The following is a 13,668-nucleotide window of genomic DNA, read 5'->3' as shown; positions in this document are numbered from 1 at the left end:
CTCCCTCTCCCTCTCCCTCTCCCTCTCCCTCGTTACGGTATCCAACCCTCTTTTTCTTCCTAAATATCATGGATCACATTTGTAGCATACTCATGTACGGTGGGAAGAATTTCATACATTGCATATATAATGGAATGATGAATGCATAAGCACGTGGTTGTTAAATGTTGCATTTATGACTGATTTATACTGTTCATAGACCAACTCTTACAACCGTCTGCAATAGTATTTTGTTTCTGTGCTATGAAGAGATTTTCTCATTACTGTGGCTCGTCTTCTGTGAACAGCACTTACTTTGTCAGATGTAGTATTGATCAGGGAAGTGACAAGCATGTTACTAATGCTTATTAGCAAATGTCTTTATAGCCTTATCAGGTGGCATCTTTTTGTAGTTTGTTTTTGTAGAATAACTTGCAAATGCCATAAAGATCTCAAATGCTTACATAATTGAATATTTGCAAGCAAAATGAAAACATTTTCCCCCGTATGTTGCTCTTCTATGACAAGGCAACAGATGCTTCCAGAATGAAGGTAATAGTTTCTCATAATAAGCTTGGCTCTTATTTTCTCTCTCTCCTTTTTTCTTCTTCCTTCCTCTCTCCTGTTAGCACCCATATTGCTAAATCAACCCAAGAATGAATACCTGTTTTTAATGAGAACTGTCAGGCACTTTCTCACAGAATGCTGATTACATGTTAATACCTTAGAACATCTAAATAAGGCTAGCATTTATTAACATATAATTTTAACATTAATATAAATAGCAGTTCATTGGTACACATTTGTTTAATAGGTTTGGCAATCATACACTATTTCAAGTTGATTTGTTTTCCAGTCTGAGGTCTTGTCATGATACAGCATTAGCTCTCTGTCTCTCTGCATATAGTCCATCTTCATGCATTGTGCAGAGTTTATAATAGCCACTGCAGAGACAACTACACATAAGTTTCTTCTTGTTGCCTGCAGTCTGTAGGCTTAGCTTTTGATCTAACTAGTGTGTATAGAAAGTAGTTAATATAAAGTTTTTATTTCATAACTTTAAAAATATTGGTTAATTTAGCCAGTGATGATAGTCTTTATATTCTTTCTCAAACCTGAAAAATATATATAATCCATAAACATGTGCCTGACAAATGCAAGATTCCTGAGATTCACTGAGTAAACAACAAGCAATAGTCGTGTTTTTAGTAGTTGTACAAGCCTTATAGCAACAAGGCGTAGCTGTTAAATTACTGTCCAGTGAAGCCAAAATTCACGCTCTTTCTTTATATTTCACAGAGGAAATTATAGAGTTTATCAGTGAAAATGGTTTGTGGATTGCACAAAGCATGCCTGCCTTTTGAAATGCTTTTGCACTACGTCTAGTCTGATCAATGAGTGAAGTCTTTGAATCTTGGTGAGATCTTGCGGGGGGAGAAAGGGGCTCCCCTCCACCCTGGTTCAGATACTGTCATTCCATTCTGTTCACGTAACACTATACATGAGAGGGTGTGTGTGTGGGGGGGGGGGGTTGTTGGGGGATTTTTTTTTTTTGTGTGTAGGCATGACCAAGCCTGTGACTTTTTGTTTTACCAAGTAAGTGTGAAGATAAAGATTTTGTTCTTCCCATATATAAGCCCCTCTCAAATACTGTTAAAAACAGGGCACTTACATAGGAGCTCTTTCTCTGCTTACCTTTACTAGCAAGTCATTGTAGAGACTGTACTTTGCATGGTAAGCAGCTGGGCTGGCTCAGGAATAAAAGGTTCTAGAGGTGGTGGTGAAGAAACTGGGGGATGCCAAGAGATGTTCTCGGAGGTGACGAAAGGAAACATCATAGGAACCAGAGGTACAAAGCTGACTGCAACTCAGAAAGTCACTTGGTTGTCTAAAACCAAGCCCGCAAGCAAGGAACCATCTGTAATGACGTTGTGTAGAGCGCTTCCTGTGCACTGTTGTGCCTTTTGTGTTTCTGTTCTTTCTGACCTAGTTGCTTTGACTTTTTTTTCCTGTTCAAAAAAAAAAAAATACTACTTCAATTTATATTCTAGTAATACCTGTTTTTCATTTTAAAATTTTCTGTTTTGGGGGAGTTCACAATAAAGAAAAGACTGAGCCATGTTCCTGTCAAAACCCTCAACAACTCAGGTTCCCATTCCACTATTTTAATGGACTTGATAGTGCAGAAAGTTGCACAGGAGAAGGCTGCCGTATTTTGGAATAATTTTTATTGACATACAGGACAGGTAGAACATACTAGCATTTTTTGATCCACTGGGTTACTCTTATATTAAAGCATTTGTAAGATCTTAGTATGTATGAATACTCTAGAAAACAATATCTTTTTTTAAGGGAGGAAAAACAATCAAAATATATATTGGATGAATAATAATTGAAGTATAAAACTGGAAACTAGGAGATCAGGACTTGAATTAATGTCAGAGATAAAAAGTGACTTTACTTTTGGTCACATAACTCTGCTCTGTTTATCTATCTATTTACATTGATACCTGGCAGCCTGAGAACTGCTATTAAGCAATTCATTACACCTGTGCTATGAGAGGCAGCAAATGCTGACGGCTGGCAGGAAAGTCTAGACACAAGTGAGCATCTGAATTACTGCTACTTATAAAGCTTCAAAGTTCATTTGCAGTGCATTCAGACTGCCAAACGCCTTTGAGGTGATGCAGCTGTCAGAGTGAGAAGAGGAAGCCTCTCTTTGCCTTATATCAAATGCCTTCGATCTGTTGCCTGTTAGTATAGAAGAGCTGATTTTGGGCTTCTGTTCAGCTTGGAATCCAAAGCTGCAGCTTTCCAGAAGTGTGCCATAATGCCGTCACAAGTAGTTTTAAGGGTGCCTTCACCCAGGGAGAAGATGGAACACATCTCTAGGAGTTTGACTGTTCTGCAAGTGAAGTGGGCTCTCCTAAAGATGAGAGGGTTCTGGTTTGCGTTATTTACTTTTAGCCTGTTCAGGTATTTCATCTAACCCTTTAAACTGAATTTTTAATGATCTCTAAGAAGCTGCCTCTTTTCTCTATGGGAAGTTTTTTCTGCACTAGGCTATGGAGTCCAATTCCTGCATGTTTTGTTTTCTCTGGCCCCATGCATTTTCCATTCTTTTGCTATCACTATTGGACTCCTCTATAGGAGGCAAGCATACATACAGACATAGGTGTTTCTGTTTGAGTGAAAAAGAATAAAGTGAACAGTGACTTTTGCTTTTAGTTTCTGCATCATCTTTTCAATGGCTCCATTCATTTGTTGGCTCCATTTGTCTGCCATTAGTATCTGCAATTGCTAGACAAGGAGTGCTGTTCTGAGAAGCCCTATACCAACCCTGCATAGAAAGAGACAGGACTTTGGCCCATATTTGTAATTTATGGTCATTAGCATCCATATGGTACTATATAATTCAAATTCCTGTTGTACAGGATGCATTGAGATTTGGCATCCAAGCTGGGAAGAAATTCACTGTCGCCTTCATTCTGAAATCTCACTCAGTTCTGACCAACCTACTGAGAACTCTGGTGCTTTGTGCAGTTTTAACTGAGAATTAGAGGTAATTGCTGAACCATTAGCCTTGGTGTTGCTCACAGTTTGGCAGAAATATCCCATGGATATCTTATATTCCATGTAGAAGCAAAATTCTTAAACTTGGCATTATTATTTTGCTGAATACAAGGGTGGTTCTCATGCTTCTGCAACATCCTCTGCAACATCCTCTCCATGGTAGATCAGTGGGAGGTAAGGAGGAGCTTTGGGGAGAAGCCTGGAGATCTGGGATCTCCTTATTGCTTCTTAAAGAAATTGTCTGCTGTCTTCTGTGTTCTTACTACTTTATTGTTGCTATCGCTACAACCATGGTTTTGTTGGACTCCACTGGCTGTGTAGATATATTTCTGGAATTTTTTTCAGTCATCTGTGTTTCCAGGGCTGAATATTTCCGAGAAAGATGACAAATGCTATTTTAGAGGAGCCAGTTGTGTTTGGAGACAGACGTTTGAAGCAAAAAGGAACAACATTTTCTTGCTAGAAAGTTATCGCTCTCCTCCCTGACAGAGCTGTGAATTCACCTTCGCTGGCTTCCATTAATGGATTTTAGGTATTCTAGAATTTTACCAAACGTGATGGAAATTTTTCATGCCACCCTGCAACTGATCCAAGAGAAAGAGCTCAAACTCTTGGGCACTGCTGGCCCAACCTGTTATTGCTGACTATGCTGTATATATATATATATATATATATATATATATATATTTTTATGCATGGATGCACTCATCCAAGTTGTGTTTTAAAGAATAGGTAGATGTAGGTAGGTGTCTGCTAGTGGGCTTGAATTAACCAGAATTACTTAACTCCAACACTTACTGGTCTGTTGCAATTTCAAGGAAGAACAAACGGGAGGGTCTTAAGTGCAGACTGAAAGGAGGGTATGAAATCAAAAAAAATGTTGTCGATTGTAAGGTGTATTCCAAAGCTAAGTTTCTGATGTCAGTGTTAACTGAGCGCAGCATTCAAATTCTAATTCTTCTGAGAGGGACAGCATATCAGTTTAGACAAACTGTCAAAGAAGTGCCAGGAGGAGGCAAAACTTAATGGCAATGGGATAGGTGACTGTAAGTGCTTCTGTACAGGTGCATTGATCTTATCTGGTGCTACATCATATACAGTGGCAACTGCACTAGTCATGAAGAAATTGCCTTTGGTTGCAAACTTGAAGACCACAAATGTTCCTCTAGGTATTGGTCAAGGACTATGCCTTTGAAGGTAAGAACATTTTCAGAAGCAAGATGAAAGTCACTATCTTCTTAAAAAGTTGTCAGGGTTTTTTGCGGGTTTGGGGGTTTTTTTGTTTGTTTGTTTTGTTTTTGACAACTATGTATTTAACTCAAGAGAACAGTGATGTCTGTAACTTTATGAAGGCATTTTAGATTGGTTTTGTAGTTGGTCACAAATGTCAGAGCTTCCAAAGAAAAGGAAAACCTCTTCTGCCAGCCACTGGCATATCTTTTGCTTCTTATAATGGGAGCTTCCACCAGACAGTTTAAGAATGTCATTTCTTCTTATCCTCAGTCTGCTGTCTTCTTTCTGACCTCCCACCTTCCAGGTTTTTTTACCCCAGGAAGTTTTGGAATTTGGCTGAGATGGCAGTGGGCCAGTTTTCATTGTGTTTTTTTTCATCTTCCATGATGTTTTGGGAGGCTATATGTGCATCTCTCTGCAGCATTACGAAACTAAAATACAAAAATGTCCTAAGCATCTCAATCTTTTTCTATTGGTCTGAGCAGTAAGTCATGATTTCCTATGTTAATTCTTCCCTTTTTTTTTTTTTTTTTATCATTACCCTTCACTATTTTTAACATAATTAAGTATTTAGTATTACAGCCATTGGCCATTTTATCTGTAACTTCCCCCTTGAATAGTAGATTTGTAGATAGTTGTAGATAGGGAAATAGATTTTTGATTTCCAAAAATGTTCTCCAGAATTCTTATAGGATGAATCTTCATCTTTGAGTCAGTTTGGAAGAATTCTGATTAGCTGTTCATAAGTCATGTGAAATGGCTATTTTTACTATTTCTCATTTTAAAAATTTCTGATACCCCAAAAGTAAAACTGATTATGTGGCATTGAACAGATATTTCCAAGTAGGTTTGAGGAAATCCTTCAATTCATCAAGATGTTTAGAATAATATACCTAAATTTGAGCAGCCAGTCTTGAAGTTTTTGACTCTCTATGGATCAGTCTAACTTTTTTTGCAGTATCCATTGAAAATAGAAATGGAGAGAACCTCAAGCAGTCATCTGTTTTCAGCAAAGTTGTTTAACATGGGTCTTACGTTTAAATGTTGGGATGTTTAGATAATAAAAAATATTTTGCAGGGAATCATTAAATATTTTCTTTTTTGGTTTATTTGAGAATACCATTGTGCATCCTCTGTCTTTGTTAAATCAGATTGTAATGCTTGACTTCAGATGCCCTTTAAAATGGGACTGACAAATTGGTAGTGTTGTCAGTTTGTCTTTTGAACTCCTGAAATTGTAATAAAAGTAACTTTGTGTGATTTAAGACATGCTGGTAAATACCACAAAGAGATTAAATAGGGAAAGACAAGGTAAACTCTGATCAGCCTGAGTAGCAGACACTCAAATTGCCTTTTAGTTTGTTACTACAAGTTGCACAAGTTATTACTATTACAATATTAATAGCTCAGGATCTTCAGCCTGAGGACCATCTGCTTTACTGATGGGACTTGATTTTCGTAGGCACGTCAGCAATTCAAGCAATGCGTTCATTTCTATTAGTCACTATTGTAGAACACTACAAGAAGTTTCCTGTGTTAGTTATCTGAAATTGTAATTCAGAATATAGCTTCAACAAATAACATTTGATAAAACTGAACTCTTCTTGCTTTTTAGATTGCTCCACTCCTTGGGAAAGATCAGATTACTTGATGTTGGTAGCTGCTTTAATCCATTTCTGAAGTTTGAAGAATTTCTGACAGTTGGCATAGATATTGTTCCAGCTGTTGAGGTGTGTAATATTTGCTGAATTGATATTTTATTTCATTCTCAGATATTTTAGAATACTTCAAAAGGTTTTAAAAATGTATGTTTAATACTTAAATATATATCCTAAATATCTTTTGCTTTGAGTGAGCTGTGGTCTTCATACCATGTCCATTCGCATGAACAAGTTCCAGGATTTATTAATAGAGAACGCTAATTGTTTTGTTTTAAAAGATCTATATTTTTTTATGAGTTATACCTTTATAACGTTGTGGTGGATCTTAAAATTGGAAAGTGTTTGTAGCCATCTTTTAATGGCATTTCACATAAGTCCTTGCATCTTAAAAGGCCTAAATAAAATTTAGGTAGATTTTTGCTTAGGCATGAAGGGTTTCTCTCAGAGGCTGCATTTGCTGGCAGAAAGAAATGATCAGTGACTGTACTTGGGGATGGGTTTGAGGGGGAAGGGTGTTAATAAGTGTGCTATAGTGGGGCCTTTCAGTTTATTGCTACAAATATTATTGAACTTTCTCAGTCCTGAGGGCAAATGTATCAGCTTAGGATGCTCTTTATTGTAAGTACTATGTTTGGAGTAAATTGTTGCATTTGCTCTATGTAATAAGGTTCTGAAATGCATTAATTCTGCTGCAGTCATGATGTGTTCCTTTTGTCTTTCCCTCTTAACATGACTTTTGTGAGTCCTAATAGTATTTGTTAACATAGCAAAATGGCAAAGCAGGATGCAGATAAAGATACAGAAAGGGACATGTATCTTTCAAAAAACCAAAAATCTAATTTGAGGAATAAGGAAGATGTAAAACTGAGGGAAAAACTATTAGAGGAAAATTAGAGGAAATCTCTTATTAGTGTAAGAGAATAAATGTCTTAAGTGTTTAGAATTTGTATGTTTCATATAGAGAAAACTTAAACTGTAGATGTATGAATATGGAAATAAGTTTTGGTTTTGTGTTTTGAGGAATGAAAAGCTGCATCAAGAAAAGATTGGTATTCCATTTAGCTAGGCATTGTTCAATGACCATTTTCAGTGTCTTAGTGTAAAGTACACTGAGGGAAGTACGCAGAACTGTGAATAGGAGGAAGGGAGAGAGACTGGGGAAAGCAAAACTTCTTGACCTCGTGTTTTTGTTGGCCGTTCCTTCAAAAGCTCTGCTTGTAACACAGATCTTTCAGAATATAATTAGTAGTGGTTACTTTCTTAACATAGCTTGATTTATCTACATTAAAAAAAAAAAAGCAAAATTGGAAGCAAGGGAAAATCTCCACTTTCAGAAGAGGAATAATTAAGTTCAAATACAATTTTATATTGCTGGGAAACATGCTGAATATGCAGATGTTTTATTGTTATAAATATGGTATGAGGCAAAAAAGGGCTGGAAGGATACTGAAATTAAAAATAAAGAAATTACAGGTAGGATTGAGTTCTTTGATGTCAGTGGATGCACTGAAATCTGACTGCTTGCTGTTTCAGTTTCTAGAAGAGTGTTAAGAATGACAGTTGAAGACTTGTATGTCTAGAGTAGAATTTAGCAGTATGGCAGTGATCTTCTCCTAAAACTGCCTTGCACTATTCAAATTCCACTTGAACATCCTGTAGTCATGAAATTATTTTTAAAATTATTCTTGCCTGTTTTATGAGTATTTTTCCACTACTGAGAGATTTGCAGTCTAAATAGCTATTTCTCAAGTGTATATGTGCAACATCTAACTTAACTTCACTTAGAAGCAACACTTATCATGTTACCCTGAAAAATTATATTTCAAAGCACTTCTTTCTTTAAAACTTATTAGTAGACATCATGAAGTTACGACTGTTAATTTCCTATGCTAAATATTACAAGGAAGCAGAATGTAGCCCAGCAGGTATAGCGATTGCAAATAAAATTTCTTGATCATAGCCACATAATGCAACTCTTTCTTGATTTTTGCATACCAATGACCAAGACTAAAGCTAGTGAAAAATAAATCACAGATTTTTGGGACACTGATTAATTTTTCTAATTTACTGCATATTCTCTGAAGATAAAATGATTTTATATGAACAGAAATAATGTTTTCTTCTACTTCCAAATAGTTGTGTATATGAATTGGTTTATGAATACCTTTACAATGGTATTACTTTTTTGATTATTGTTTTGTAAAATATTTTTGTGGTATGAAAATGCACCATACTTAACTTTACCTTTCAGATGTGCTCCACAGAATATTTTGTTTCTGCTTTCATTTTCACTTAATTTTTTAGAAGACTGTCATTCACTGCACATTCTGTAGTCATTAGGATCATTTTTTGCTGCTATTGTGTTGAAACCTTGTCTCTTAAAAAATACCTTTTTTCATGAGAGAAGTCAGTCTGAGGTGTGGGTGAATATGAACTGTCAAAGTGAATAGCATAATATTACTGTTAGATTATATTTTTGAGAATTTTCTATGATTGAGGATGTTATGAACTTATTCTTTTGTATGTTATATTGTTGTGTCATTTCCTGTCTTTGATGGCTTGGGCACACAAATGATCAGCTGATGAATTTAAAGCTTTTATCTTTCTGTGGTAGTGGCCTAAAAGTGCATGTTTTAGCTTTGCTGTAAATGCAAAGTGTAACAGTGAGTGTCCTTACTGCAAAGCAGCAACCATACTGTAACTTCTAACATAGCTTGTCTTGCCATAGCTTCTTCATGTTTCTGCACCACTAAGTAATGTCGCCTTTTTCCAAGTGACCAAAGTATTGAATTTCCCTGACTCCTTAAAAAATGTGTGGAGGTGTTTAGGTATCAAATTTATTTTCTAATCACTGATATCCGGTTTATGAAAAACAGTCTAGACTTTTTTTTTTTTTTAAGAATTACATTGTTTCATGCTGTTGCCACATTTTAATATGCAACTGTGTTGACAAGGTATAGTATACTGGGAAGACAGGGAAATTTGGTAGTTAATATGGGATGGTTTTAGCTTCCAGCACCTGGAGAAACAAAAGCAATTCAGGCCTGTCTGTGTTTTTTGTTTTTGTTTTTTTAATCAATAGCAAAATAGTTGATTTGACACTAGAAACATTTTGTTAGGGCTAATCTGCCATTTTCTTTTTTAAAAAATGAACAGTTCATATAGCTATCAAATCTCCAATAAATTGTTCCACATCTAAAAATTTTCTTTGCAACTGTGAAAGCTAGCATTACACACTATTTTTAAATCAGTATTTTAGATTGTTTGATTTACTAGCAAGAGGCATATTTAGCAGACTTGAAATATCCTCAAGGGAATGAAGAGGTCTGTTCATGATTATCCTGTGGGTTTGAATTGTGAATTCTTCTTTAAACTAATCTTGATATTTGTTTGGCTTTTTCTATTTCTTTTTCCACTAGAGCGTGTACAAATGTGACTTCTTAAATCTTCAAATTCAGCAACCTCTGCAACTGGCACAAGATGCTATAGATGCCTTTCTTAAGCAACTGAAAAATCCCATTGATTCTCTACCTGGAGAGCTGTTCCATGTTGTCGTTTTTTCACTCCTCCTTTCTTACTTCCCATCACCCTATCAACGATGGATATGCTGCAAGAAGGCACATGAACTTCTCGTATTAAATGGCTTATTGCTTGTAATCACCCCTGACTCATCCCATCAGAATCGCCGTGCAGTGATGATGAAAAGCTGGAAAATTGCCATAGAATCCTTGGGTTTTAAACGCTTCAAGTATTCCAAGTTTTCTCACATGCATCTGATGGCATTTAGGAAAACTTCCCTGCAAACAACAAGTGACTTAGTTAGCAGGAACTACCCAGGAATGTTGTATATTCCACAGGATTTCAACAGTGTAGAAGAAGAGGAGTATTCCAACACTTCCTGCTATGTTCGATCAGATACAGAAGATGAACAGCTAGCTTACGGCTTTATGGAGCTACCTGATGCTCCGTACGACTCAGACTCTGGAGAAAGCCAATCTAGTTCAATTCCTTTTTATGAGCTAGAAGATCCTATATTGCTTCTAAGTTAATGTAGTAGTTGAAATGCCCTTTAAGTCAAACCTCTTGCTTAACTAATTTTGCTATACTAACACGGGCTCAACACACAAAAATGGTTTGCATAAAGAAGATGCAAAGGTTTACAGAGTTTGCTATTTTTTTCTACTTTTGAATTTTAAAATTTATTCTTGTATGAAAGTGAAAAATACAAGTTTTATGCAAATGACTCATGTCATGGCATAAATTACTGTTACTTTCTTTACAATTTATATCACTAATTTTTTTTCCAGAAAGGTACCATTCTTTTCTTTAGTGCTGTGAAGTGTGAATTCTATTTAATTTGCTAAATGTTGTTTCAATATTTTAACTGTTAATGTTGTTGAGCTTAAGGCACTGGAGTTGGTGGGCTTCTGAGAAGTTTATGTAGGAAGAAATAATTTGCACTTTAAATGTGCAGATAGTTTAAGACACTTGGTCACACATGTCCCTTCTTAATTATGGAACAAAACTTTTTTCCAAAACTTGTTTCACTCTGGTTAAGTCTGGGCTGGAGAAACTATAATGCTTGCGCATTTGATTTTACTTTCACTGCAGCCCTCTTGAGGTAACACCAAATCGATATAACACCAAAACATTGGAATATATTCATCCATAGTTATTTGTGCTGTGTAACTTCATTTGCATGAATTGCAGGTAGACAGGAGGATGGTGAGGAGGTTACCCCCCACAGAGGAGTATGGTATGGCTAGACAATTAAGTTTCACTTCAAAGCTGGAAGGTGGTTTTGCAGTTTTGAGTGTACTAGCACTAACATACATCAGTATTTCCCCAGTGATGGTGTTCTGTATTCTTTTCAGACTGTGGGGTTTGAGGGAGAGAGGGTGGTTTTTGTCAAGTTTTAAAGTAAACTATTTATGCATTTTTAAAAAACACAACTGTTTTCTTTAATTGTCCTTTATTGTAGACCTCCCAAATTATAACTACAGACCAATTTTGTAAAAGCAACCTAATTATGTAAGTTTTTCAAGGATACACGTACGTGCTCAAACAAGTGTATTTGGACCACTTAAATGAGTGAAATGAACATACACTATTTTGCTTATTTGGACTCCAATTTTCTGTTGGGTTAAATAAAAACTAGCTGTCTGAAAACTGGTCTGCAATGTAAGAAGCTGGAGCAGAAGTGTTTTACAGTTATGAAGGGTTGTTTTTTTTTTAACTTGTGTGATAAATTTATGGGGGGGGGGGTTGTGTGGGGAAAGGGAAATTCTGTTCAGAGGTAGAAATAGAGGATTCAGTATTAATTTAGCTTAGATTGCCCTCCATTTAGAAAGAATGGCCAGAATTTTCAGGTTTGAATGTTAGTGTTTTAAATCTGTATGTAGCTGCCTAATCACACATGATTCAAACTAGGTGCCACATCATGGATTTCAGACTGACTTCAGGAACATGGTAGAAAATACTAATGAATAGTTTCACAGATGGCAGTAAACTGCAGTTTTACTGTGGCTTTTACAGTGGTTACTATAAAAATGAAACTAACCCCTTCTATTGGAGTTTTGCACTGAAGTGTCACAGTTTGATCTGCCTGTTTTCTTATATACCTTATTTGCTAGAAAAAGTCATTCTGTATTGGTCCTATTTACACTAAAACATGAACTGTACTGCAATGCTTTATTCTTTACATAAGCTTTTTCTCTTACACATAAATTTAAAGTATCCCCTAACATCTGATTCAAATTTGTTATTGAATATGAATGGTATAGTTGTATACAAAATAAACAATTATATTTTGATGTGTAAAAATTAAGATTAGACTCAAAAACAAAGATCATAGTTGATTGTTAATATTAATTTTCTACAGAAAATATTCATCTAATGAATTACATTATCAATTTAAAATGAAATTAAAACTATAACTCAGTGTTTGCATCTAATGCTTAAAGTTCACTAAAGTGCTTGTCAGACAAAACCTTTTTTTTTCTTCCCAGTTAACTACTGACTCCAGCAATGCTCATGTTAAAGCTAAATTATTGGTGCTATTAATTCAGTTGTTTACAGAAATTTAATTTGTGCATACTTCAAAGTGTGCTTAACATTTTAATTGATATTCCTTTTGAAGTTATTTACCAACTAGCATAAATGTTGGCATTGGTCAATATAATTTGGTTTGTGATTCATACAGATAAGCAATGCAGTCCAAGATTTATCATAAATAGCTTAAAATAGATTAACATTTAAAATTTAGAGCTATTTGGCAACTTGGTGACACCATTTTATTTGTGCTTTAGGGACCAGAGATTCATAAAAGCTTGGTTCTCTTGCTGCTCATTCTAAATACCTGAAGTGTGTTCTTTGGGGGGGTTTTGTATGTTTGTGGATTGTGGTGGAGGAGGAAAATGGAATTTACAGAAATACTTAAACTTCCCTCAACAATAAAGTGGTGATATCAGGAGTTTTTGAATATTTGGTGTTGGTGCAAGAAGAATGTCTGCAGATTATGAAGTGTTTCAAAATCATGACTCAACAGGACATGAGAATGATCTCTCATCCTTAAGGTGTTGGAGGAGAAAAGGAAAAAAATGTGTATTTGCATTTCTGTTGTCTTTATATCACTACCTTTTGTCAACAAAGCACATTTATTAAAAAATATGAAAACCTTTTTATAAACTGTTTGTTTGGGGTGGGAGTGTTTTTTTTTTTCTTCTCCTTGTGATCAGTTTACACTGAAGTCCAGTAAAATCAATGCATAGCTATTTTCCTTATTTTCAAGAAAACATTTGTTTTGGGTATATTTTATAAACAATGGAATTATAGTAAAGATGTTTAATTTGGTACTTCAATTTCAGTTTCTCCATTTCAGTTTTGGTCTCTGCTTTATGGAAGGGCTTTTGATACAGGATCAACTGGAGGAATTCCACATTTCGTTGCCTGCCTACTTAAAATGCCACCATCGATAATGCAGTTCCTCTCTTCTCACTCTTGATGCAACTACGTGCACTCTGAATTTCCCCTCTACCTTCCTGAAATCTATCTTTGCAGCTCCTGTAGTAAGTTTGCCCTTTGAGGTCACTGCTGTATTTTTCTATGTGATGATTTCAGTATTAGAGGTATCAGAAAGGGAAGGCAGTGAGAAAAGCAGCCATAAGAACTACAGACACGGGGCTCCTGGTCGCATCAAGATTCTGAGGACATTAAATTTCAG

At 35.6% G+C, this 13,668-nt stretch overlaps 1 protein-coding gene across 2 annotated transcripts in view; it reads left to right on the top strand.

The window, feature by feature from the left end:
* BMT2 (base methyltransferase of 25S rRNA 2 homolog) overlaps positions 1-12,980 on the top strand; it is a 35,968-nt gene extending 22,988 nt beyond the window's left edge. For both annotated transcript variants that reach the window (XM_067314877.1, XM_067314884.1), the window contains 2 exons: positions 6,401-6,515; positions 9,866-12,980. In XM_067314877.1, the coding sequence (XP_067170978.1) occupies positions 6,401-6,515; positions 9,866-10,495 (745 nt within the window). In that variant the 3' untranslated portion in view covers positions 10,496-12,980. The remainder of the gene's footprint in view (positions 1-6,400; positions 6,516-9,865) is intronic.
* Positions 12,981-13,668: the final 688 nt, after the last annotated feature.

This window comes from Apteryx mantelli, chromosome 1 (genome assembly GCF_036417845.1).
Source record: "Apteryx mantelli isolate bAptMan1 chromosome 1, bAptMan1.hap1, whole genome shotgun sequence".
Lineage (NCBI taxonomy): Eukaryota > Metazoa > Chordata > Aves > Apterygiformes > Apterygidae > Apteryx > Apteryx mantelli.
The sequence above is the reverse complement of the archived record's forward strand: the minus strand, read 5'-3'. Positions and strand labels throughout refer to the sequence as shown.